Source organism: Dendrobium catenatum, unplaced genomic scaffold, assembly GCF_001605985.2.
Source record: "Dendrobium catenatum unplaced genomic scaffold, ASM160598v2 fragScaff_scaffold_1335, whole genome shotgun sequence".
Taxonomy (NCBI): domain Eukaryota; kingdom Viridiplantae; phylum Streptophyta; class Magnoliopsida; order Asparagales; family Orchidaceae; genus Dendrobium; species Dendrobium catenatum.
In genome coordinates this window covers 77,289-102,076 of record NW_021319797.1, presented here as the reverse complement: position 1 = coordinate 102,076, position 24,788 = coordinate 77,289, and the positions used below count along the sequence as shown (strand labels likewise).

The window sequence follows — 24,788 nt, the reverse complement described above, 5'->3', positions numbered from 1 at the left end:
TTTATAAATCTGGACCAATGTGGATATTGTTAGTATATTGGTATAGATTTTAGCTAGTTTTCATTGTCCTTTCTTTTGGTTCTTTTATAGCTTGGTATTGAAGAAACAAAGAAAGAGATGACCATAATCAAGAAGAAGAGAAAGGGATGAGTTGATGGAAACAGAGAATCAAATTCATTATCCGAAATGTACAGATTACATGTTTATATAGATATTAGAATATCCTAATGGCCAATCAACAAATGCCAGCTAAGCAGAGCAAATAAATACAACTATATTTATTTCTGTTTACACTTTAACATTCCCCCGCAAGTTAATGGATCTTCAGAAACTGTTAACTTGTCTCGTAATTTGACAAATCTTGGTGTTGATAGAGCTTTAGTAAATATGTCAGCCGTTTGATCTATAGTGCTGATAGGTATGAGGCGAACATTGTTTTGTTGTAGATGCTCACGGATATACTTTTGATCGATTTCAATATGTTTTGTTCTGGCATGAAACACTGGATTGTTGGCTAGAGCAATAGCAGAGGTGTTATCACAAAAGATGTCAGTTGGGTCAGTTTGATCAATTCCAAACTCCAAAAGCAGCCGTCGGAGCCATATAATATCTGTCGTAAGTGCAGCAAGCGCCCGATATTCGGACTCTGTGGAGGACCGAGCCACCGTGTGCTGCTTCTTGACCGTCCAGGAGATGATTGTATCGCCTAGATAGGAACAGTAACCAGATGTCGATCGCCTTGAATCCGGATCTCCAGCCCAATCCGCATCTGAAAAAGATATGAGATGTAGATTAGTTTTTGTAATTGGAATTCCGAAAGTGAGCGTACCTTTGATATAGCGTAACAGCCTTTTGAGCATGAAAAAATGTTTCGGTTGAGGCTCATGCATATATTGGGATAGCTGATTTACACTATATGCTATATCCGGACGGGTAATAGTAAGGTATTGTAAGGACCCAGTTATCCGTCTGTAAATCTTAGGATCCATTTGTTCCGGTGCCAAAGAGTAAGATTCCGGAAATTTGGTACAGCTTGGATTGGCTAAAGGTTTGCAATCTTGAAGATTCATTTGCTGCAGAAGGGACCAAGCGTACTGACTTTGAGATAAGAAAAACCGATCTTCGGTTTTTGTTATTTTTATCCCAAGAAAATCATGACCAGGTCCTAAATGTTTCATAGCAAACCGTGTGTTGAGTTGAGTAATAACAGAGGAGATGGCAGTAGAGCTATTTCCTGTAATCATCAACATAAACTAGCAAAAAAATAGTTGTGGAATGAGTACGAAGAGTAAGTAAAGAGGGGTCCGATTTACTGTGAGTGAATCCAGTGGAAGTAAGAAATGCAGTGAACGTTGTATACCATTGGCGAGGTGCTTGTTTGAGACCATAAATTGCCTTGTTAAGTTTACAGACATGATTCGGAGCCCGTGCATCTTCAAAACCGCGAGGCTGTTTCATGAAGACAGCTTCCGACAATGTACCATGCAAAAACGCATTGGCCACGTCGAGTTGATCAACTTGCCAGTTGTTGTACAAGGCCACAGCTAGAAGAATGCGTATGGTTGGGAGTTTAGCCACCGGGCTAAACGTTTCATTGTAATCTAGCCCAAATTCTTGATGATTTCCAAGGGCTACTAATCGCGCTTTGTGTTTTTCAATAGAACCATCTGCACGCATTTTTGTCCTGAACGTCCATTTACATCCAACTATAGAGTACTCCGGCTTGGGTTCAACAAGACTCCAAGTGCCTTGTTTCTGTAAAGCCAAGAATTCTTGCGCCATGGCATGACGCCAAGCTGGTGATTTAATCGCTTGAGCATAGGTATTGGGTGTGTCTGTTTCAACAGATGCAGTAGAGTGAAGTAAGTTTAGACGTTCTGTAGGTTTTAAGTGACCTGTTTGGTTCCGCGTAACCATGTGATGAGTAGAATTCTTCGACACCATGGGAACCGGAGGTGGTTCAGGCGGTGCAACAGACATGGTTAATGGACAAGACCTGTGAGATAAATCCTGAACACAATGGTTATTTTTAGTTGTAGGCGGACTGAATGTAGAAACAGAAACAAGAATTAGTAAATTTGGAGGAACCGTGACATGAACTGAGCTTTGATCTTCAGTACTGACAGTAGCTTTGGAAAGAGGAAACATTGTTTCAGTAAATGAGATATGACGAGAACAAAAAATTTTGTTGCTTGTTATATCCAAACACTTATAACCCTTATAAACATCCGAATACCCCAGAAATACACACACAGGTGCTTTGGGTTGAAGTTTATGATGATTACGTTTTGGAGATAAAGGAAAGCAAGCACAACCAAAGGTACGTAAGTGATTATATGAAGGTTTGCTATTAAAAAATAATTCAAATGGAGTCATATTAGCAGTGTTAGAAGAAGGTAAACGATTAACCAAATAAGTTTTCGTGAGAACGGCATCAGGCCAATATTGATAAGGAACCGAAGCTGTGTGAAGAAGCGTTCTCGTAGTTTCTATCAAATGTCTATGCTTGCATTCAGCTACCCCATTCAGCTACCCCATTCTGCTCAGGAGCCAGCTGATGAACTATACCGTGCAATCTCAAGAACTGATTAATTTTATTGTTCACAAATTCTGACCCCCCATCGGACCTGAAAGTTTTGATAGTATGCATAGTATGTTTTTCTATACAGGTTTTAAAGCATACGAAAATATTAAAAACTTCGGATTTCTTCTTCATAGGAAAAATCCAGGAGAATATGGAGAAGTCATCTACGAATAGCACGTAATAGCGATATCCTTGATTGGATACGACCGGAGCCGGCTCCCAAACATCAAAGTGCACAATAGACAAAGGAGAATTGCTTCGATTATATGATTTTTCGGAAAATACAATTTATATGATCAGTATTTATTTGAAGTAAAGGATTACACTGAGAGATAGTTTTGATCACCCTCTCATGAGGATGTCCTAATCTATTGTGCCATTTGATAGAATTTTCGGAGACAGCAGCCAGGCCGAGTCCAGAAGCAGATAATTCCTTCAGCCTGATCGGGTAAAGACCATTTTCACACAGGCCTTGAAGCAGCACCTGTTGCGTCTTCATATCCTTAATCACAAAACCAGAAGGATTAAAGATAATCGAAATATAGTTTTCTTGCGTTAGCTTAGAAATTGAAAGCAAATTAATTAAACTGTAGAAACGGTGTGTGAAGAATTTTAGATAAAAATAGCTTACGATTGGGAGTCGGTAAGAGACCATTGCCTGTGTTGGCAATGTTAACCGATCTCCCGTCACCTACAGTAACAGTATCGGAACCATGATAAGGTGTCGCGATAGACAAATTGTCCAGCGAATTGGTGAGATGATTTGTAGCTCCAGAGTCAAGAAACCACTCAGAATATTGGTTTTCAGTGTTTGCAGCAAGAGCTCTGGACTGCGATTGCGGTTGTCTGGGAACGTAGCTGAGATTCGCCCGATGCTAGCATGTTGAAGCCAGATGACCTCTTCTATCACAAATTTGACAAGTGATTTGTGAGTTAGAAGCAGAACGCGGTGGCGGCACATTGGATAATGACGCTCTGCCTTTCGAGCGACAACCTCTACCACGAGGCATAAAGAGCGCCGTGTGAGGATCCGGTAGTATTTCGGCGCGAGCATTATCAGATGCAATATTAATCTCTTCACTAAGAAGTAAAAGGGTACAGCTGATCCAGAGATAGAGGGGTTAACATTGTCCGAATCGATGTTTTAAAAGATTGGTACACTGGTGGAAGACCGTTGAGAATGTAGAGAAGAACATCTTCCGGGTCCACCGTTGCTCCTGATGCAGAAATCTGATCAACAATCTTCTTTATCTCAAAGAGATATTGAGTAATGGTTTGATTCTTGAGTGAAATGTTGTGAAGAGCATTCTTGAGTTGAATCACTTTAGACCGATTAGTAGACTGAAATCTTTGTTCGAGCGTAGTCCAGATAGATGCCGTTGATTCAAGATTCACTACATACGGTAAGATGGAGGAGAATATTGTAGAGCATATAGCCACAGCGAGATTTTGATCAGTTAGCCTCCACTGAATGAAATGACAATTCAGAATAGAGCGACCATCGGTTTGAAGAATGACCGGAGCCGGAGAAGAAATGGAAGAATCAAGAAACCGATCAAAACCGTTGGCACGAATTTTTTTTGCAATTTGTGCTTTCCATACGGGGTAGTTGTCGGCATCCAGTTGAATCGAGACGATCGTCTTTAAGTTTGAGACGACAAACTTGAGAACCGATGAAATCGTTGAGTCTTCCGTCTCCTCTATCTCCGATTGCTCTCCGGGATTAGATGTGGCGGAGCTCATCTCTGCAGCGATTGTTCTTGCCTAGGTCTCTGATACCATGAAGAAACAAAGAAAGAGATGACCAGAATCAAGAAGAAGAGAAAGGGATGAGTTGATGGAAACAGAGAATCAAATTCATTATCCGAAATGTACAGATTACATGTTTATATAGATATTAGAATATCCTAATGGCCAATCAACAAATGCCAGCTAAGCAGAGCAAATAAATACAACTATATTTATTTATGTTTACACTTTAACAGGTATTACCTTTGATGTCAAGCTTTGTGTAGCCATTTGGATAAATAGATGTTATAGGCAGTAATAAGGGCTAAGCCAATCAATAAATATTTCAGTTCAGCTTTTTCTATCTCCACCCCCCATCCCGTTCTCTCACTCACTCTCTCTCTCTCTTCCAATAAGCTCAAGCTTCCTCCCAATATCCTGCACAACATCTTCCCCAATTATGGAAAGAGGCATCATTTGTAAATCACCGGCGATATACACTACTTGAATCATTTGAACTATGTAAGGCCCTATGATTTTTTTCTTTCCTAGCTTTTCACATTAAAATTTTGATGTCACTTGTAATCTTCTTCTACATAAGTTTGTACTGGATCTTCACACAACTATATCTTATTAGGTTTTTATGGGGATCACTGAATGTGAATTATATATGAGAATTTGAAAATGTGGAGTTTTTATTCACACATACAGAGATCATGTGCAGATAATCCCTCATAATACTTTTGCTTATGCTTATATCCAACATTAATTACTTTTGAAAGGCTCATGTGGAGCCTGTCTTATGGACTTCACATTACTAGATATAATTTTTATTAATTTTCTCTCCAACAGCTCATTCATCAGCAAGCTCTCTTGAGATTTTTGGTGAGGAACCTTTCCCACCCTAAATATCCTATCATTTGGGTTTAAAAAGAGAGGGATTTACATATATTGCACTCAAATTTATAGATAATGGAACTCTCGATGTGAAAAAGAAATCACGATGAAGCATTCATCGACGAATGAGAGATGAGAAAGTTCCAGCGAGATCTCACTGGATAGGGGTTTTGACTGCGTCCACTCCTTCCCCACTGCGATGGAGCATTCGTTGACGAAAAAGAGAGAGAAAAATCCCAACGAAATCTCACTAAAAATGAATAATGAGATTTATGATGCCTCTCTTTTGTCGTCCCATATTTAATTAGTTTAATTTTTTTAATGTTTATGTTTCTTTCTATTTTCATTATCAAATCAATATTATATTATTGTCATCAATTTCATCCTAATGATCTCTCCCTTATCATTGATGATTAGATTGTATTAAAAAAATGAGGGGGATGTTATTTAAATGTTGCATATGTAAGAAATTAAATTCAGAACACTGATCTCTCTTTGCTTGAAAGCGTTCAACGTCCGAACTGCGGCCATTGGACTCCTTCCGCATATTTTCATTGTCCTCGATCTGGTATTCTCTACGCCATTTCCGATCCTCGTGATAGAAATTTTCAATTAAGACAATTTCTATTATAGTTTTGGTGTTTGTTTGCATCGAAGAGCGGATCTGGGGTTTTCCGGAGGGGAGTAGAATTTCAGGGGCTTCTTTGGCGAGTCTTCCATGGCTGCTCCTCCGGCTAGGGCTCGAGCGGACTACGATTACCTCATTAAGCTTCTTTTGATAGGAGACAGCGGTGAGAGTTTCTTCTTTCTCTTCCTGTGTTGTGTTTGTATCTGATCGCTTTTTTTGTGTTGAGCTTTTGTTGGGCTATGGTTTCTGGGAATTTGACCAGTTTTCCTTAAAGTGGAAGATATCAGTTTTTATATATGGGTGGATTTTCTATCCAAACATTGTTGCATGTTGGAAGTTCTGAAAGGCGGAAGATATCAGTTTTTCCATGGGGATCCAAACAATTGCTTCATGTTGGAAGTTTTGAGATCTTCAATCTCTTCTGTAGGCTTTTCGAATTTAATATTGTTTATCAGGGGCCTACTGCCCAATATCATAAACCATCTGTTTTAGTTAATCCTTTCTAGTTTGGAACACGCAGATTGTTTTAGATAGCAATATCATGTGATCCATGCTCTTTTGTTAGTGTCACATTTCATTAACTGTTTGGACTGACTGACCTAGTTCTGTGGTCATTTGGTTTTTGTCTACTACTTCACTAACTTAACTGGCCATAAGTTCCCATCATATTTTGAACTTTGTTAGCTTTTGCAACATGGATGAATTCGAGGTTTATATGTATCTTTTCTAAAATTCCTTTTTTTATTGTACGCCATGATTATGTTCCTTATGGTTCATATATAGTTCTCACGTAGTAATTGGGAATCTGTTTATTATCATATGTTAAACCTTAGGAAGCTCTTCCTCACGACAGTTCTGGGAAGCATAGGATTATACTAAAAGTATTATAAAATACTAATAAATAATATACTTCATCTATAATACAGTTCTTTGTAATTTATTAGATTAAAAATGTATTTGACAAAAGATCCTGGTAGGCTTTGGCCCTGATTAGTAAGTCTCGTGTCCCTTTAATTAGCTCATATAACTTATGTATATTACAAAGTATCTCACAGTTTCTCTTTTATTTAGAAATATTTTTTTAATCACAATGTATTTTTTCATCTGTAAAAATTTCATCATTAATCTTATTCCAGCTACTTGAGATTGACATTATGGATTCTCATTTTTCATTTTTTTACTCAGGTAGCGAGGTCAAGGGGCAGTGCCCCCGAAACAAATTTTGGTTTCTAAGTATATTTTTGAATTCTCTTTACTATTTCTCTTTATATTTGTTTCATCATTCCTTAAAAATAACACCTCTACATAATGTGTTTAATTATGCTGGGGGCAATTGCCTAAAGACCATATTAATTTAAAACTTTTAGGAGGGTAATTGTCTAAAATCCATTGTAATAACCCATCTACACAATGTGCATAATTCTTTTAAGGGACAATCATCTAAAGATCATACTATTTAAATTTTTTAGGTGGGGCAATTGCTTAAAAATTCCTATAATAAAGAGTAAAAAAAAGATTGAGAATGACAAATTACCTAAAATTCTATGTATTAAAATTTTTTTTAATTTTTTTTATGGGGGGCAATTGCCCCCCTTAAGGGCTTAATGATTCCGCCCCTGAGTATAATCATTTCTTAATTTGGCCTTCATAGTTTGCCACACATCCATCCTAAGATTCTCATTGTTGCCACATATCATAAATGGGCGTAGTTTGAGCTAGCAAATATACTTGATCCAAAAATTCTATCACTTATGAAGTTAAATCGAAGGGTAGATTTGATATTTGGTTTTGCATTAGCTTAGTTATATCTACAAATAACCTTATTGTTGTATTTCCACTATCATTTGTATTGTTAGTATAATAGACAGCTCCAAACATGAGTTGAAGGGATGCATAGAGTTGGCAATTTTTTACTTATTATTTTGTTAGTAATTTTCATTTATTATCTCTGTGTGGTGGCTTGCTTGATATATTTTCTCTCATTTTAATTTTATATGCTTATTGGACTTCTGCATGCATTTTCTTAAGGTTAGGAGGGTATTTTGAGGTATCATGCTAGTAACATCAGTCACAAGAATAAATAAGCACTTGTTTTTCTAGTCTTTGAGTTACAATCTCATCAACAAGCATTTATTCCAAGATATAATGCCCCATTATCTTTGTTTAAGAAAATTATCATGTTGTAAGTGGTAAGGGTAACATTTAAACAAGTCTTATTTAGATTGCTAATTTTTTTTTTAATTCATTCAGCATCTAGTAAGATATTCAAATCTCTCTCATGATTTTCATAGTTTGCTATTTTATCTTTCGGGTCTTTCTTATCATATTTTTAAATTTTTTTTGGTTGGTCGAAGTCTTTCTTTGCTTTGGTGGTGTTGTTTACCTGGTGAGGAACAGTTCGATAATATTGGGGCTGTGGGGCTTTTAATGCAAAGAGTGGGGAGACATGATTTTTTTTACTAAAAATCTATTTTGTGAAACATCTAATGTGGATATGAAGATCTTCTTTGAAGGAAATGAAACAAAGAGTTGGAATTGAACATTTTTCCTTTTTTTTTTAATTCTTTTTTTTTGTGACTTTGCGTGGTAGGGGAACAATATGATATTTTTTAGCATTACAGGAAAGTTTGAGTAGATGGAATGTGATTTTTGAGGTTGGCAGGTGAGATCTGCAGAGGAGCGGAGAAGCCAATGAGATGCTTCAAAAAAATATTGGCTGAGATACATAATAAGCAAGAAATGATGATTGTCATAAAGCAAATTGAATGGTTGATGCTTATTGTGGCTTCAAACTTTTAATTCTATGGGCTAGGCACATGCCAAGTTATGTTTTAATTTTAGATTAGTATATGCAGGATGATGAGAAGTTGAAATTGATGTAGGAGGGGTTAGGATTCCTGTAACTACTACAAAGATTGTGATCAATTGACTTATTCAAAATTGGCCGACCTGCACTATTCCTAAATTAATGAGCTTCATTGGTTTCTGTCTGTATGTAAGGAAGATCATGCATCACTTCTCAATGCTTGATACCCCTTTGCACCCCCTAATGGGTGTTGATGGTCCCTTCTAATGGGGATGAAAATGAGGAAAATAACTGTTTGTTATCGAAGAAGGAAATCATTTCCAAGGTATTCTTTTGATCTAGGCAAATCTGAATCCATTGGCCTAATGGCCTACAATTGCATTGGGCCAGCTCAACGACAACTGATCTCAAAAGGAGCTATTATACCCTTGGGGCTGACCGATTTAGTGCATGAGTGATTGTCCTGTTGCATTCAACCCATTTTAGGATTTAATTTTATTTGAATTTGATGTTATATCTATTCTTTTAGATTTTAGGCTAAAGAATTTGCTAATCCTGGTATTTAATAGGTAACTTTCTAGAACTTAGTAGAGTTGGTTAGACTTTTAATCTCCAAGGCATATTCTCTCATTGATATTAGGAAGCTAGTTTAGATTTTCAAATGTTAAGTAATTATTCTCGTCTTAACTTTTGCATTTAGTTTGGATTTTGATTCTCTTTCTATACTATAGTTAGATGTATTCTAATCAATGAAAAATTAGATTGCACATATTCAAGTTCTAAACTTAAAACCTCCTTTTTCCTCTCTTATTGGCCTCTTCTTTGTCTCTTTAGTCTGGTGGCAACTTCAACGATTGAAGGTCTAGAGGTCTTGGAAGCAACAACGGGCAACATAACTTCTCTTTGAAGTTTGAAGGGCCAAATTTATCTTTTTTTGGGAAAATAGTAAATCACAATAAGGAAATGTTTCCTAATTTGAATAGTGCAGATTTGGAGGGGATTAATTAGGAAATGTTTCCTAATTGAAGATGACAGATTTAGGGGCTGATTTGAGAGCTGATTTGGGAGAAAAATAATTAAAGAAATAGGAGGGAATTGGGGGAGGGTTGTTTGGGTATTTACTATTTATTGTTTGCTTTAAATATATGATTTTCCTAGGGTTAGGGGGAGGTGTTATTTGCTGAAATTAGATTGTTCTTAGGGTGTTTGGGCTCTAGCCAATGGCTAGAAATTTGGGAGAGCTGGATCTTCAAAGAGCTGGATTTTCCTCTCCAATTGAAGATCCACTTATATCTTGTCTTTTCTTTCTTAGAACTTTCAATAAAAAAGTGTTCGTGTGTTTTATTCCTGATTTTCTTATCATTTGTTTTCTGAAATTGCTGAAACCAGATTTCAACCAAAGCTTTTCCTAAATTTTTGCAAGCGTTTCTTATCATAATTCAACCCTATCAATTTAAGAGTATTGATAGTGATATAATTTTTGTCCTGTTGTTGTGACTATGCTATTTTAATACTATTTTGAAGACTAAAAAGATGCCAGATCAGTGGAGAATGAGTGTGTTAATTCCTATTTTTAAGAATAAAAGTGATGCACAGGAGTGTGCAAATTATAGAAGAATTAAGTTAATGTGTCATACTTTAAAACTATGGGAGCGAGTTATGGAGCGTAGGTTGCGACGTGATACTAATGTTTCTCAAAATCAATTTGTATTCATGCCGGGTAGGTCTACTATGGAAGCCATACATTTATTGAGAGGTTTGATGGAGAAATATAGAGAGAATAAGGAGGATCTTCATATGATATTTATTGATTTAGAAAAAGCATGATAAAGTTCCAAGAGAAGTGCTATGGAGAGTTCTTGAAAAGAAAGGAGTTAATAATGATTATATTCAAATCATTAAAGATATGTATGCAGGAGCTATTACTTGTGTTCAAACACAAGGTGGTTTGACCAAGTATTTTCCTATTTCGGTTGGATTACATCAAGGATCAGCCTTAAGTCCATATCTTTTTGCTCTAATCATGGATGTTCTCACGAGACATTTGCAAGAAGATGTACCTTTGTGTATGCTTTTTGCTGATGATATTCTTCTTGTTGATAAGACTACAGAGGGAGTTGAAGGTAAACTTGAATTATGGAGGTCAACTTTGGAGTCTAAAGGTTTTCGCTTGAGTAGATCTAAAACTGAATTTATGGAGCATAATTTTAGTAGCAGTAGACCTAGTGAGGGGATTGTGACTTTGGACGATCAAGTCATTAATAAGAGTACACATTTTAGATATCTTGGATCTATTGTTTAGAGTGATGGTGAAATTGGTGGGGATATTATCAGCATAATTCAAGTTGGATGGTTGAAGTGGAGGAATGCATCGAGCTTATTGTGCGATAGAAAAGTCCCCCTGAAACTTAAGGGAAAATTCTATAAGATGGTGGTGAGACCTGTAATGCTTTATGGTGCCGAATGTTGGCCATTAAAAGAAAAGCATAATACTAAGTTAAGTGTTGCAGAGATGAGGATGCTTATGTGGATGAGTGTGATAGGAAATACTTGAGTTCGCAAGTAACCCTAAGGTAATAATTGAGTTCACAAGCAAACCTAATCGAAATCAGCGAGAAAACAAAGCACAAACTGCTGTTTGTAACAGGAAATCAGCCAAATGCAGCAGTTTTTATGAGAGAACAATAGAAAACTTGGAGAAGAACGATGGAAATTAACTAATAGATGCAAGAAAACAATATAAGATACAATGTTCTTCGATTCGAGAGGAAGAACAACTCTCTACAAGTCTCTAGCAAACCCTAGAGCCCAAGCACACTATGAGATCTCAAACTTTCATTCAAATTCAAGATGATCCCCCAATTACCTCCTAAGCTCCTAATTAACATCAAAGGATAATTACAAACTTCCTAAACAACCCCTTCATTTAAATTTTCCCTCATAAGTTTGAATTAATGCAAGTATGACCAACTTAGAACTTCCGCCCCCTGTGGGGCCCGCCGGGTGTAGACAAGGACCGGTCCAGCCGGCCCCTCCTGGGCCGTTACTCCCCTCCCAAAGGCTCACCTTGTCCTCAAGGTGGAAAGAAGGGAATTGATCCCTTAGTCTATCAAATGGTTCCCACGTAGCATCGAAATCATGGAGGCCTCTCCATTTGATCAATACTTCTTTGTTGCTCTTTTTATCTGATCGGACTCTTGCCAGCTCTAGTGGTTCTAAAACCACTTCTAAATCCTCCGTCATAGTATCTGGCAGTTTTTCACTCGTTGCATGCTCGCCTATGGCCCTCCTTAGTTGAGACACATGGAACACTGGATGTATAATGGTTGATGGGGGTAACTTCAATCGGTATGCCACCGCTCCAATCCTGTCCAACACTTCATAGGGGCCAAAGTACCTTCGTGCCAATTTCTCATTCCTCCTTCTAGCCACTGACCTTTGCCTATATGATCGTAGTTTCAGGAACACCTTCTCCCCTACTTCAAACTGCATGTCTCTCATGTGTGAGTTTGCCTGCTTCTTCACGATCTATTGTGCCCTCATCAGATGTTCCTTCAGTTCTTCTAGCACCTTGTCCCTTTCCTCCAGGTACTGCTCAACTGACGACACGGGTGTACTACCTCTCCCATAGTGCACTAGGTATGGAGGGCCTTCCATACAACACTTTGAATGGGGTCATTTGGTAAGCGGAATGGTACGAGGTATTGTACCAATACTCCGCCCAAGACAGTCATTTTTCTCACATCCGCGGTGTCTCCGACATAAAACACCTCAAATAGGTCTCCAAACTTTGGTTTACCACCTCCGTCTGCCCGTTTGTTTGTGGATGGTAGGTGGTGTTTCTTTTGAGGATAGTGCCATGCAATCGGAATAGCTCCCCCAAAATTGACTGAGGAACACCTTGTCTCGATCCGATATTATCGATTTAGGAATCCCATGCAGTCTAACAATCTCCCTGATAAATGCTGCTGCCACTGACACTGCGGTGTATAGATGTCGCAAGAGGATGAAATGTGCATACTTACTAAGTCTATCCACCACCACCATGATGACGATGTATCCTTCTGATCGTGGTAAGTCGTCGATGAAGTCCATGGACAGTTCCTCCCATACTCTGTTTGGAAGTGCCAATGGTTGTAGTAGTCCTCTGGGAGCCATAGCAATGTATTTGTTACTCTGACACACTTTACACCTGGCCACCAGCTCTTCTACATCTTTGTGCATCCCTTTCCAGTAAAGCTCAGATGCCAGCCTTCTATATATCTTATGTACCCCTGAATGACCCCCCACCGCGCTGCCATGAAACTCTTGTAACAAGTGAGGGATATGTATAGAAGTTCGTGACATCACAAACCTCCATTGGTATAACAATCTCTCCCCCTCAATATAGTAACCAGGATGGCTACTCCAGTTCTTTATTAGATCTTCCATGATCTTTCTCAATTCTTCATCCAGCATGCTTTCTTCCTTGATGGCCCCCCAGTCTACCATCAAGGGTACAGACACAGCTAATTCCTGGAGCTCCCTCACACATCTGGATAGAGTGTCAGCTACTTTATTTTCCAACCCTGGCCTGTACTAAATCTCGAAATCGTAACCCAATAGTTTGGATGGCCACTGCTAATGCTCCCCAGTCACCATCCTTTGCTCCAAGAGGTACTTTAAGCTCTTCTGATCAGTCCTGACAATGAAGTGTCGACCTAATAGATAGGGACGCCACTTCTGAATGGCCAAGACAATGGTCATCAACTCCCTCTCGTACACTGAATTTAGTCTTTCCCTGGTTGATAGCACTTGACTGAAGTATGCTATAGGCATGCGGTTCTGCATCAACACTGCCCCCAACCCATATCCTGATGCATCGGTCTCTACTACTAAGGTCTGGTTGAAATCTGGAAGAGCTAGAACAAGAACAGTGGTCATGGCTTTCTTTAACCTCTCGAAGGCCTGGTCGCTGCATCTCCCCAGGAAAAGTTGTCTTTCTTCAACTGCTCAGTCAAAGGCCATGCTATGGTACCGTACCCCTTCACAAACTTCCTATAATAACTAGTCAATCCTATGAAACCCCTTAACTCCCTTATGTTCATAGGCAGTGGCCATTTCTGCATTGCCTCAATTTTGGTTTGGTCCGCCCCACTCCGCAGCACAGTCTAGATGTCTGAGCCGGAAAGCTGCATTTCTTCAGGTTGGCTCTCAGCTCATGCTCCTGCAGTACTTCTAAGATCACCTTCAAATGTTTCAAATGCTCCTCCACAGTCTTGCTGTACACCAGAATGTCGTCAAAAAAGACCAGGACAAACTTCGTGAGGTGCTGCTTGAATACCCTGTTCATCAAAGACTGAAAAGTAGCTGGAGCGTTAGTCAATCCAAAGGGTATTACCAGAAACTCATAATGCCCTTTATGTGTCCTGAAGGCTATCTTTGGAACATCTGCCTCCTTCATTCTGATCTGGTGGTATCCGGATTTTAAGTCCAGCTTGGAAAACAACACTACTACATATAGCTCGTCCAATAGCTCGTCAATCATCAGAATTGGGAACTTGTTTGGTGTAGTGCCCTTATGCAGAGCCCTGTAATCCATACAGAATCTTCAACTCCCATCCTTCTTTTTGATCAGGAGGACTAGACTAGAAAAAGGGCTGACACTTGGTCGAATGATCCCAACCTCCAGCATTTCCTAGATCAACTTCTCAATCTCATCTTTCTGAATCTGTGGGTAGCGGTAAGGGCGGACGCTGATCCGTGTCTCCCCTTCCTTCAAGGTAATGACGTGCTCCAACTCCCTCTGAGGAGGTAAACCCTAGGGAGGTTAAAAATCTCGCTGAATTAGTGTATGAGCAGTTACACTGAAGAGGGAACATTGCCTTCTTCCTTTAGTCTGACCCCTTCAAGACGGTGCAACTCGACCAAGTAGCCTCCTCCCTCCTCCTGAATGGTCATGATTAGGGATTTGAGAGAAACCCCAGCCTTGGTCAGCCCAGCATCACCCTGAATCTTCCTCCTTCCCCCAATCACCAGTTCCATCCTCAGTGTACCCTAATTGATCTTGTTCTCCCCTAACATTTGCAGCCACTTCATCCCTAGGATGACGTTAGTACTCCCCAATTCCATGGGAAGAAGGTCCTCCCTCACCTAGATCCCCTGAATCTTCAGCACCACCCCTCTACAAACTCCTCTACCCATTTCCATCTTTCTCGTGCCCATCATCACTCCATAGCCTCCGGTATCCACTAACTCCATCCCAAGCAGCTCAACGATCTGGGTGGAAATGAAATTGTGGGTTGCCCCACTATGTATCAACACCACCACCTCTCGGTCAGCTATCTCTCCTTTCACTTTCATAGTGTGACTCGAAGTGAATTCCACTACAGAGTTCAGAGAGACTTCTGCCACATCCAGATGCAACTTCTCCTTCTCCTCTGCTTCAGACCTACTCTCACCTCCCTCGTCTTCATAGACAAGGAGAACCTGAAGAGTTCGGTCCTTGCACCTATGCCCCGGCATGTACTTCTCATCACATCTGAAGCACAACCCCTTTGCCCTATTATTTTGCATCTCTTTCTCCGTCAGCTTTTTGAATTGTCCCCCATTTCCCCCTCCTCTAGTTTTCTTTTTTGGCACTTCCTTCAGACTCCCTAGTGCTGCCCCTTTTGACGGTAAGAATGTGGTAGTCATCTTGTATGATCCATCTGAATAGTTCCCTCGAGCCCCTCTTTCTGATTTCTTCTGATCTTCCACCAACTGTGCCAGCTCCGTAGTCTTCCCTAGGTTCCTCGGCTCCAGCACCCTGTTGCTGTTCGTTTATCAGGTTTAAGCCTCTTCATGAAGTTCCCTTCCAAAGCTGACTCCGAAATATGATCCAATCTTCTAGCCAAGTACTCAAACCTGTCCCGGTAATCTGCCATAGTCCCCTCCCGAGTCAAGGCAAAGAATTGCTCATAAAAATCTCCTCCCCCATCGCCTCGGAAATGCTTTGATAAGGAATCTTTGAACTCTCTCTAACTCCGGATGAGCTCCCTCCTGTCACGCCACTGATACCATGCGAAGGCTTTTTCTTTCAAACATAATTCCGTTGCCGTCAGCTTCTCTTCATCTGTCAACCCGTTGACAGCAAAGTAACGCCCCACCTTATAGATCCAACCATGGCCGTCTTCACCCTCAAAGACGGGCATCTTCAGCTTCCTCACCCGTGGGTCTCCCCCGTTTCCCCCGAATCCTCCATAACCTCCCATTCCTCGAAAAGGAGGTGCTCCCCAACTGTCTCGATCTTCCCTCCGGTGATTATACCTGAACCCTTCATTGTATTCCCCTCTTCTTCCTTCGAAATCAGCACCTCGACGATGAAATTCTTCCCTTCTCCTGACGAAATCAGCACCCCTCCGGTCATTTTCCAAACTCATCTCCTCTCTAGAAAGTGGTTCTAGAGGTGGCATGTTGTCCTCTCCCTCAATGATCTCCACTACCGGATTTCTCCTCCCCCTAAACGGGTTCGGATTCCCTCATACGCCATGACCTCCGGTGGTCTCTCATGCTTCCGATGTCGTAGGATTGGTCTTCAACTCTATCAGTTTCTTCAACATCTCTTCCATCACCATTAATTTCCCTTCTATCCTTTCATTGTAGGAAGTGATTTGGTTTTGAAAATCAAAGAACTTTTCCTCCAAATCTGATTTTAATTGACCGATCTCGCCTTCCAAGACTTCTACCTTCTTCCCGGCTATTTCTCTTCCCAAGAATCACAATGATCTTCTTCCGGTTGTCAAAAAATCCGCTGAAATTTTAGAATTTCAGCCATCGATGGTCCTAAATCGATGGCTCTAAACCAATTTGATAGGAAATACTTGAGTTTGCAAGTAACCCCAAGGTAATACTTAAGTTTGCAAGCAAACCTAATCGAAATCAGTGAGAAAACAAAGCACAAGCTGCTGTTTGTAACAGGAAAATAGCCAAACACAGCAGTTTTTATGAGAGAACAATAGAAAACTTGGAGAAGAACGATGGAAATTCACTAATAGATGCAAGAAAACAATAAACGATACAATGATCTTCGATTCGAGAGGAAGAACAACTCTTCACAAGTCTATCGCAAACCCTAGAGCCCAAGCACACGATGAGATCTCAAACTTTCATTCAAATTCAAGATAATCCCCCTAATTACCTCCTAAGCTCCTAATTAACATCAAAGGACAATTACAAACTTCCTAAACAACCCCTTCATTCAATTTTTCCCTCCTAAGTTTAAATTAATCCAAGCATGGCCCACTTGGAGCTTCCGCCCCCCTCCTTTCTCTCTCTGTTTTCCGCCCCCTGTGGGGCCCGCCGGGTGTAGACAAGGACCGGTCCAGCCGGCTCCACCTGGGCCGGTGGCATATCAGAGTGGCTTGACCCGTAGAGATAGGATACGAAATGAGCATATACGTGAAAAGGTTGGAGTAGCTCTAGTGGACGATAAGATTAGAGCGAGTCGCCTTAGATGGTTTGGTCACATTAAACGGAGGCCTTCCGATGACCTGGTTAGGAAAGTTGAGGTATTAGATCTGACTTATGTTAAGAAAGGTAGAGGTAGACCTATAAAGACTTGATTAGAAAATATTAGAAATGATATTTCTTTATTAGATTTAAATGAGAATCTTTTATCCGTACACAATGTTGAAAAAGGATTCATGTAGCCGACCCCACTTAGTGGGATAAAAGTTTGTTGTTGTTGTTGTTGTTATATGAATGCATGGCCGTAGCATGCATTAACATTTACTTTCAAGGGAAAAAGGCTGACAGGTAAGATGAACCGAAACAGTTATATTTTAACAAAAATATGCAGTGGGTTGAGTTATCTGATAAAGCCAATATCCAAGACGGCATGCTTATGCCTGCCTACTTCCCCATATGCCTATGGTGCAACTGATTTCTTTTTCAGTTATTTATTCTATAGTTAAATTTATTCGATTAAACTTCATGTAAATTATTTATTGGGCCCGAATATCCTAGCAAATGCAAATAATAGTTACATTGGCCTTAATTGAGAGAATGAAGGAAGCATTCTATCCATGAGTCAATACAAGGCCATTTTTTTGGTGCAACAGAATGCATATAAGCGTCTAAATTTTGACCAAAACTTGAGATACGTTGACTTTTGAGTTCAACTTCTTTAGGCATAGATATTTGGATGAATGTTGTTCTTAGATTGTTATTATATGATTCTTTGATCTCATTATGTGGATTTTCGTGGTCTAGAGTTGGCAGCTAGACTTCTCATCTTTGAAGAAGTCCTAATGCTGATGTACAAGGTTGGGCATCAGTGTGACTTTTCCTTTAAATAGAATATGGTCTGAACTGTTTTATTCTATTTATTCTTAGAAAGGGAGCAATGGAGAGGTTAATTCATATACATTCTAACATTTACAAAGCATTAATGGAGATGGATAATCCCATGATATGATCTAAAAAAAATGTAAAATTCACAAACGAAATATATATATATATATATATATAAATATATTGTTTTGACATTGTTTTGTCTCGTAATAGTCAAGTTTTTTTAAATACAAAGCCTAGTTTTTCTTTTATTTTCGCTCTTCTTCTGTTGGACCCACTGAACGGCCTGCTTCTTGTAATTTTATTAGTCCTCTTCTAATCTAATTCTATTTGTCTATCTCAATTGCTCTTTATTATCTATCTCAAATTCTATGTTCATCTCTTTATTCTCCTTTGCAATTTTTTTTTTGAAAAGTTCTTTTGTGCTTTTATCTCTTTTCTTTTGCTCTCTTCTTGAGCTTTTTGGCCTTTCTACCGCTCAATTTGTTGGCATTGCCACATCATAACCTTGTTATGATTTTGCATTTGTGTTGACTCGCCGTTGCTTTAAGCCTATGACATTTGTGGCCGTGATTCCTTGCAATATATCTTGGTATGGTCCCTACGCTGCCATTACATTACTTGCAAATGATTGTGTTTTGTTTCACAAAATCTACTCTTTAGAATAGAGTTTTCTACTCTTAGTTGGGAGAATGACCGCCTTCATGTTCATAACATATGAGGGTTGCACATAATTAGAACAAAATATAAAATACGATATATCTCTCCATTATAATGTCATTATTATTGAGATCTAATGGATGTCTTATATTTATTAGCTTAGTATGGGTGTATGATATCGCTCAGTACTGTTACCATCCATAGAAATTAACAGGCATTCTCTATTGCGGCTTTTGTTCAGTGACTTTCTTCTTAGGTGTGATCAGATTTTGATTCATTGGCTTTTCTGTTTCTGTAGTTCTTTATTCCTTGTATGAATAGTACATCTTTTTGTTTGCTTTCTATGGTGCCACCTTATGCAGCTTTCTATTTGGCGTCCCTTGCGTAACTTTGGCCAAGTCTTGAAGATTTTGCAGCTTTTATAACTGAGACTGGATTGTAATTGAGATCAGGTCCAGTTGAAATTAGTATTCCCGACTCTACTCAGTTCCACTGTCATTTGAACTTGAACTGGCCTTGAAAAGGAGCACCGCTTGATATATTCCTTAACATGTTCCTTTGAATGGAGGTTGATGTGGTAGACTTTTTTGATTGCATGTGTCATGATTTTGTACTAGGAGGTGATCTTGAACAAATTTGGAAGATTTTATGAATTCTCTCCACAATAATGGCATGATTAATTTTTATTCTTTATATAGCCCTACCTAGTCAATAGCTAAATAGTTTAAATAATAGTTATTATGTCTTTTTGGACGTTAGCTTTGTATTTCCTTGCAACGGTCGAGGTTATTTAAATACATAGTTTCCGTTTTTGTTCTCTCTTTTGCCCTTTGTCTCACTCCCATTAAACCCCCCCTCTCCCCTCATATCTCTTTTCTCTTAATCCAATTCTATATCTTTAACTCATTTATTTTCAATATCAATCTTGATCAGATGTTCTTCTCTTTATTCTCCTCTTAACTTTTTTTTCCCCAAAAGTTCTTCTGTGGTTTCATCTCTTTCCTTTTCATCTTCTTTCCCTTTGAACTCTTCAATTCATTGGCATTCCCACATCGAAACCAACCACAGCTTGGCGTTTGTGTCAATTTTCCATTGTTTTAAACCCATCACATTTGTGATTGCGATTTCTTGAAAGTTTACCGTTTGTTTTTTTACGCTATAATTACCTTATGCTTGCACAGCATGATTTTTTGTTTCACAGAGGAGACTTCTCATCCGCCTTATTGGGAGCATGATATGTGCCTTATTAGTAAAGCATTCATAACATTAGGGGTGTCAATATTGGACCCGACCTGAACCCGACACGAAACAAAAAAATTTTGGGTTGGGTCAACCCGAAACGGGTCGGGTTCGGGTCCTGATTTTCAACCCGTTTCGAATTTCGGGTCAGGTTCGGGTTGACCTGGAAACCCGAAAATGACCCGTTTTGACCCGAAATTCTTGTTGTTCTGTGTATTTACGGGATTTGGCCATGTCCGTGGAGCGAAGTTGATCAGCAACGGCGAGAAAAAGAAGATAAAAAGAGCGAGGGAGCTCCCGTCGTTCCGATCAAAATGTTGTAACTTCTGATCCAATCGGAAGGAAACATCGTCAAAGGAGCGAAGTTACCTTCACAGCCAGCGAGCTCCCCTCGTTGCTTCTGATGAAAATGTTGTAACTTCCGATCCAATCGAAAGAAAACATTGTCGAAGGAGCGAAGTTAACTTCACAGCCAGCGAGCTCCCCTTATTGCTTCCGATCAAAATGTTGTAACTTCTGATCCAATCAGAAGGAAACATCGTCGAAGGAACGAAGTTACCTTCACAGCCAGTGAACTTCCCTTGTTGCAGAACTAAGCCGAACAACAACGACGAAAAAGAGAAGATAAAAAGTAAATTTGGGGTCGGGTTCGGGTTCGAGAAATCGACCCGTTTGTAAAAATGGGTCGGGTCAAATAGTCTTGAGTCTATATATCCCTTATAATTTTTAGCTTGATATGAGTTTATGATCTGACCCAATATTGTTGCAATCCGTAGGAATCCAAGCATTGTCTCTCTTTTGAATACACTGTCTTCTGTCTTCTAGCTTTTATTCCTCAGATTTGATCGAGTCTTTCTTCAGTGACATTGCTGTATTTGTGATTCTCATGATTTTGCCACTAAAGTAGAAAATAAGAGGATAAAGGCATAGGGTCGATTTCAATATAGATGAGTTTGTGAGATGGAGAGTGATAGAGAGAATGCAGAGCTAGAGAACGGAGGTAGTGGGCTTAAATGAGTTGTAAGATGGAGGGAGGGAGGGAGAGGGAGAGAGAGTTGTAATGAGGCATGGGAACTAGAGGGAACATAGGAGAGAGAAAACGAGGGAGAACGAGGGGTTATGCATATAATCAAATCTGAGATTTTATATGTAGCTTCAAACTTGCTTGTATTATTTCTATTCTTTTTTACTTGCTACCACTTCCAACAACAGTTTGTGTGGTACTCCATTTTTTTTCTTTTTTCATTTGGAATCTCTTTGATGGATGATAATTCATTCGCAGGTAATTAAGAAATGATTTCATATAGATTGAAATTGATTTGGTTGATATATACTGTCCCATAGCAAGTTCACATTTGATGTAAACTGATTTTGTCCTTTGTAGGCGTCGGCAAGAGTTGCCTCTTGTTACGGTTCTCAGATGGCTCCTTCACTACAAGTTTCATTACCACAATCGGGTAGGTTCTACATAGTTTATTATTGCTTCCTAAAGACAGATTCGTCCGGGTTTAAGTTGTCAGTTGTTCGTATCTACTTTTTTTGGCATTTCTGATTGCTTTTTGTTTGCTTCTTATGTAGCATTGATTTTAAAATAAGAACAATTGAGCTGGATGGAAAGCGTATTAAATTACAAATTTGGGATACAGCCGGTCAGGAACGTTTTAGGACTATTACTACGGGTGTGTCTTCTATAATCTGTCTCCTTTTCTTGTCATTTGGAGCTGCCATTGAGCTTTTCTTACCTTGTTTTTTTTACTTGCAGCTTACTATCGAGGGGCCATGGGCATTTTACTTGTTTATGATGTAACTGACGAGTCATCTTTCAACAGTTAACAGCTACAATAATGTCCTCCTGTGATGGTTTTCTTCAGTACCATTTTCTTTCCAATTTCTCATAATTCTGGTATTTGCAATTTGCAGACATAAGAAATTGGATCCGGAATATTGAACAACATGCCTCTGACAACGTTAACAAGATTCTAGTGGGTAACAAGGCTGACATGGACGAAAGCAGAAGGGTACTCTCTTCTATTTTCCCTCTTCTCTTTCTATATGTTTTCTTCCTCTTTTTACTCTCTTATTCTGTGCGGACGACGAACGTCGCTCGGAGACCAATCATAATGCGCCACATCACCCATTCGCTGGGTACCGCGGCTCAGATTGCTTGGTACCACAGCTCAGTACCGCTGACGTGGCTGCACCTGATTTGCCTCCGAACGTAGTGCTGTGTCCGGCCTCCGCACAGAATAATTTCTTCTACATTTCAGTTCGTGCAATGTGTTTGCTGCTAGGCTCACATGGTTCAAAGTGAAAGGGTATTATCAGCTGGAAATCGTTTTGTTTCTCCATTTTTTAAATTCATGTCTTTAATGATGTGCTCCAATCATAAATATGCATCTGAGATATAGTTCCTTGAAACTGTATGTTAACATGTGATCCGAGTTTAGCACTGACACTTCATATAGAAATTGCTCAGGCTGTTCCTACCTCGAAAGGACAAGCACTGGCTGATGAATATGGAATCAAGTTCTTTGAAACTGTAAGCATTTAGAATATTCATTTATTTTTTGATTTCTTATTATTTTTTGGAGTAAATAATCAAAATGATCACTAGACTTTGTAGATATGTTCCTTTTGATAAAATTTTTTCATAGAGTTCAATTTAATCTCTCAGCTCATTAAATTTAAACAAAACTACAGTTCCTATTGTTAATCTTGTCATTTATTTGGATACAATTTGTTGGATCCATTCTTTGTATGAGGATATTTTGGATTTCTTTTGGTCAATCTGACTACTTAGTACCAGTTCAAATGAATGAAATTGGCTCCATAAAGTCTAAAACAATCTTATGATAAGTTGACTATAGATTCTCTTCTCCAATTGTTGTCGAAAGAGACGGTTAAGTTGACTATAGGACTAAGGTTTTGTTTCGGCTTTCTTAATGCTTCTTAAAGTAGCTTTTTAGTATAAAATTTTTAAATTTTAAACTAGAAAACTGTTTTAAAAAGCAATAAAAAAGCCGTTCCAAACGAAGCCTAAATTGATTCAAATATGATGAGTTAAGGGATCAAATTGAACACAAAGTTTGGAATTAAAATGACGCATCTCAAAAGTTCGGGACCATTTTATTTATTTATTTATTTAGCATTTGAAACTTCTAACTTTTTCTTGTATATGATTGCTTGCCAGAGCGCAAAAACAAATCTAAATGTGGAACAAGTTTTCTTTTCAATTGCTAGAGACATCAAGCAGAGACTTGCAGAATCTGACAACAAACCTGAGGTATGATTACTTGTTCAATTCTAAAGTTCTTTCCTGGAAACTTATTATTTGTCTTCTTACCGCCAGGAAAGGACAGTTAAAATTAACAAACCAGATCAAGCAACTGGTGAAAACAAAGCTTCAGAGAGATCAGCCTGCTGTAGTTCGTAGAAAGTAGAGGATGGGAGGTGCTTCTTTAAGATTGTTGTTGGATCTTTCTTTTTACAAATCTGATTTGATGTTCAGGTAAGTATGATTTGCATTCTTGATCCTATCATATTCTTTAAACCTCCCTGCCCTAAGTGCAATGCTATTTATTTTTCATTGCTGGGGAAGTTTCCACACTCCCAACTTAGGCTTCGTTTGGGACGGCTTTTTTACTGCTTCTTGAAGCAACTTTTTAGTACAAAAGTTTTAATTTTTATACTAAAAAGCTGCTTCAAGAAGTAGTAAAAAATCCATCCCAAAGGAAGCCTTAAACATGTTTAAATTCATCTCTATCTAAAAATAGTAGAATGTTGGCCCTTAACTCTCTCTTATTTGCTGCATTGTCATGTAATTATGGCTGTGTTATGTTTTTGATTTCTGTGATAACTTTGGCAAGGTCTATTAGGTATAAGGAGATGGGCAAAATATCTGATTTTTTAAGAGAGAAAAACACATTTTTATAGCTAATAAATGATCGAAATACAAATATAGGATGGTTACTCGGTTGTTTGTTATGAAAATGCTAATTAGTAGAACGTTATTGTTTAAAAAAACTTTCATTCAAATCAGAATTATAATTAGTATTGAAGAGTCCATTTAGGCTGTCAAACAGCTTCAAATAAGCTGCGCATCAAAGAGGGAAATACTACACCACTTGTGGCGAATTTTTGAAAAAAAAAAAAAAGACAAAAGGGTTCGTTTGGGACGGCTTTTTTAGTGCTTTTTAAAGCAAATTTTTAGTAAAAATTTTTAATTTTTATAGTTGAAAGTTATTTTAAGAAGCATTAAGAAAGTCATTTCAAACGAAGCCCAAGACTTCCTTTCAAACAATTGTAGTTTTTTATTGAGTTGATTGTAAATTGTTATGAAAAGAGTAATTTTATTAAAGATGTAGAAAATAATTTTCTAGCAAAAAAAAAAAAAAAGGGATGCAATAAAAAATTGTGATCAAATTAAAATTTTAGGGGGTTTGTCTTCTTCGCGTTATTTTTTGGATGTTCTTGCGGGCTCTTCTTCAGTCATTGATTTTCCTGAGCTTAGGACATCCTCTTTTCGTGGCTTGCCTTCCCTTTGGATCTCGGATCAGGAAATATAGGCTTTAGCTGTTTCTTTTCAGTTCTCTTTAGGTGGTTTTTTTTCCTTCCAAATGACCCTCTCTTGATACCATTCGTAGATTTTTTTCAATCTCAAGCTGAATGGGGAGGTTTCGGTCACCATGTTGGATCCGTTGCATATTCTTATCAAGATGGCAAATGACCTTCATTACTGTAGGGTCTTCTGTCATAGATCGTATTTGATTTATAATTTTTACATGAAGCTTACAAAGTGGTCTCCCCTTGTCTATGTCGGTGTTGAGTCGCCGATGATCTTGATTTGGGTATATTTTTCACAATTGTGTTTTCACATCTTTTTCCCCCACATTCTTCACGGTTTGACCTCTCTCTTTGGCAAACCTTTGAAAATT

General features: G+C 38.6%; 1 protein-coding gene across 3 annotated transcripts; it reads left to right on the top strand.

Annotated features, from left to right (window-relative positions):
- The first annotated feature begins 5,209 nt into the window (after positions 1-5,209).
- Positions 5,210-23,645, top strand: LOC110095048 (ras-related protein RABE1c-like). 3 transcript variants are annotated; one of them, XM_028699521.1, is made up of 9 exons: positions 5,210-5,777; positions 5,867-6,000; positions 21,239-21,311; positions 21,433-21,503; positions 21,617-21,682; positions 21,775-21,872; positions 22,331-22,393; positions 23,045-23,137; positions 23,204-23,645. In XM_028699521.1, exons 2-9 carry the CDS (start codon positions 5,928-5,930, stop codon positions 23,285-23,287), a joined length of 621 nt encoding a protein of 206 aa, XP_028555354.1. In that variant the 5' UTR covers positions 5,210-5,777; positions 5,867-5,927; the 3' UTR covers positions 23,288-23,645. The 3 variants fall into 3 exon arrangements, with proteins under 3 accessions (XP_028555354.1, XP_028555353.1, XP_020676075.1); XM_028699520.1 differs by having other exon boundaries at positions 5,216-5,777; positions 5,843-6,000; positions 21,433-21,533; XM_020820416.2 differs by having other exon boundaries at positions 5,221-5,777; positions 21,433-21,533.
- The last annotated feature ends 1,143 nt before the right edge of the window (positions 23,646-24,788 follow it).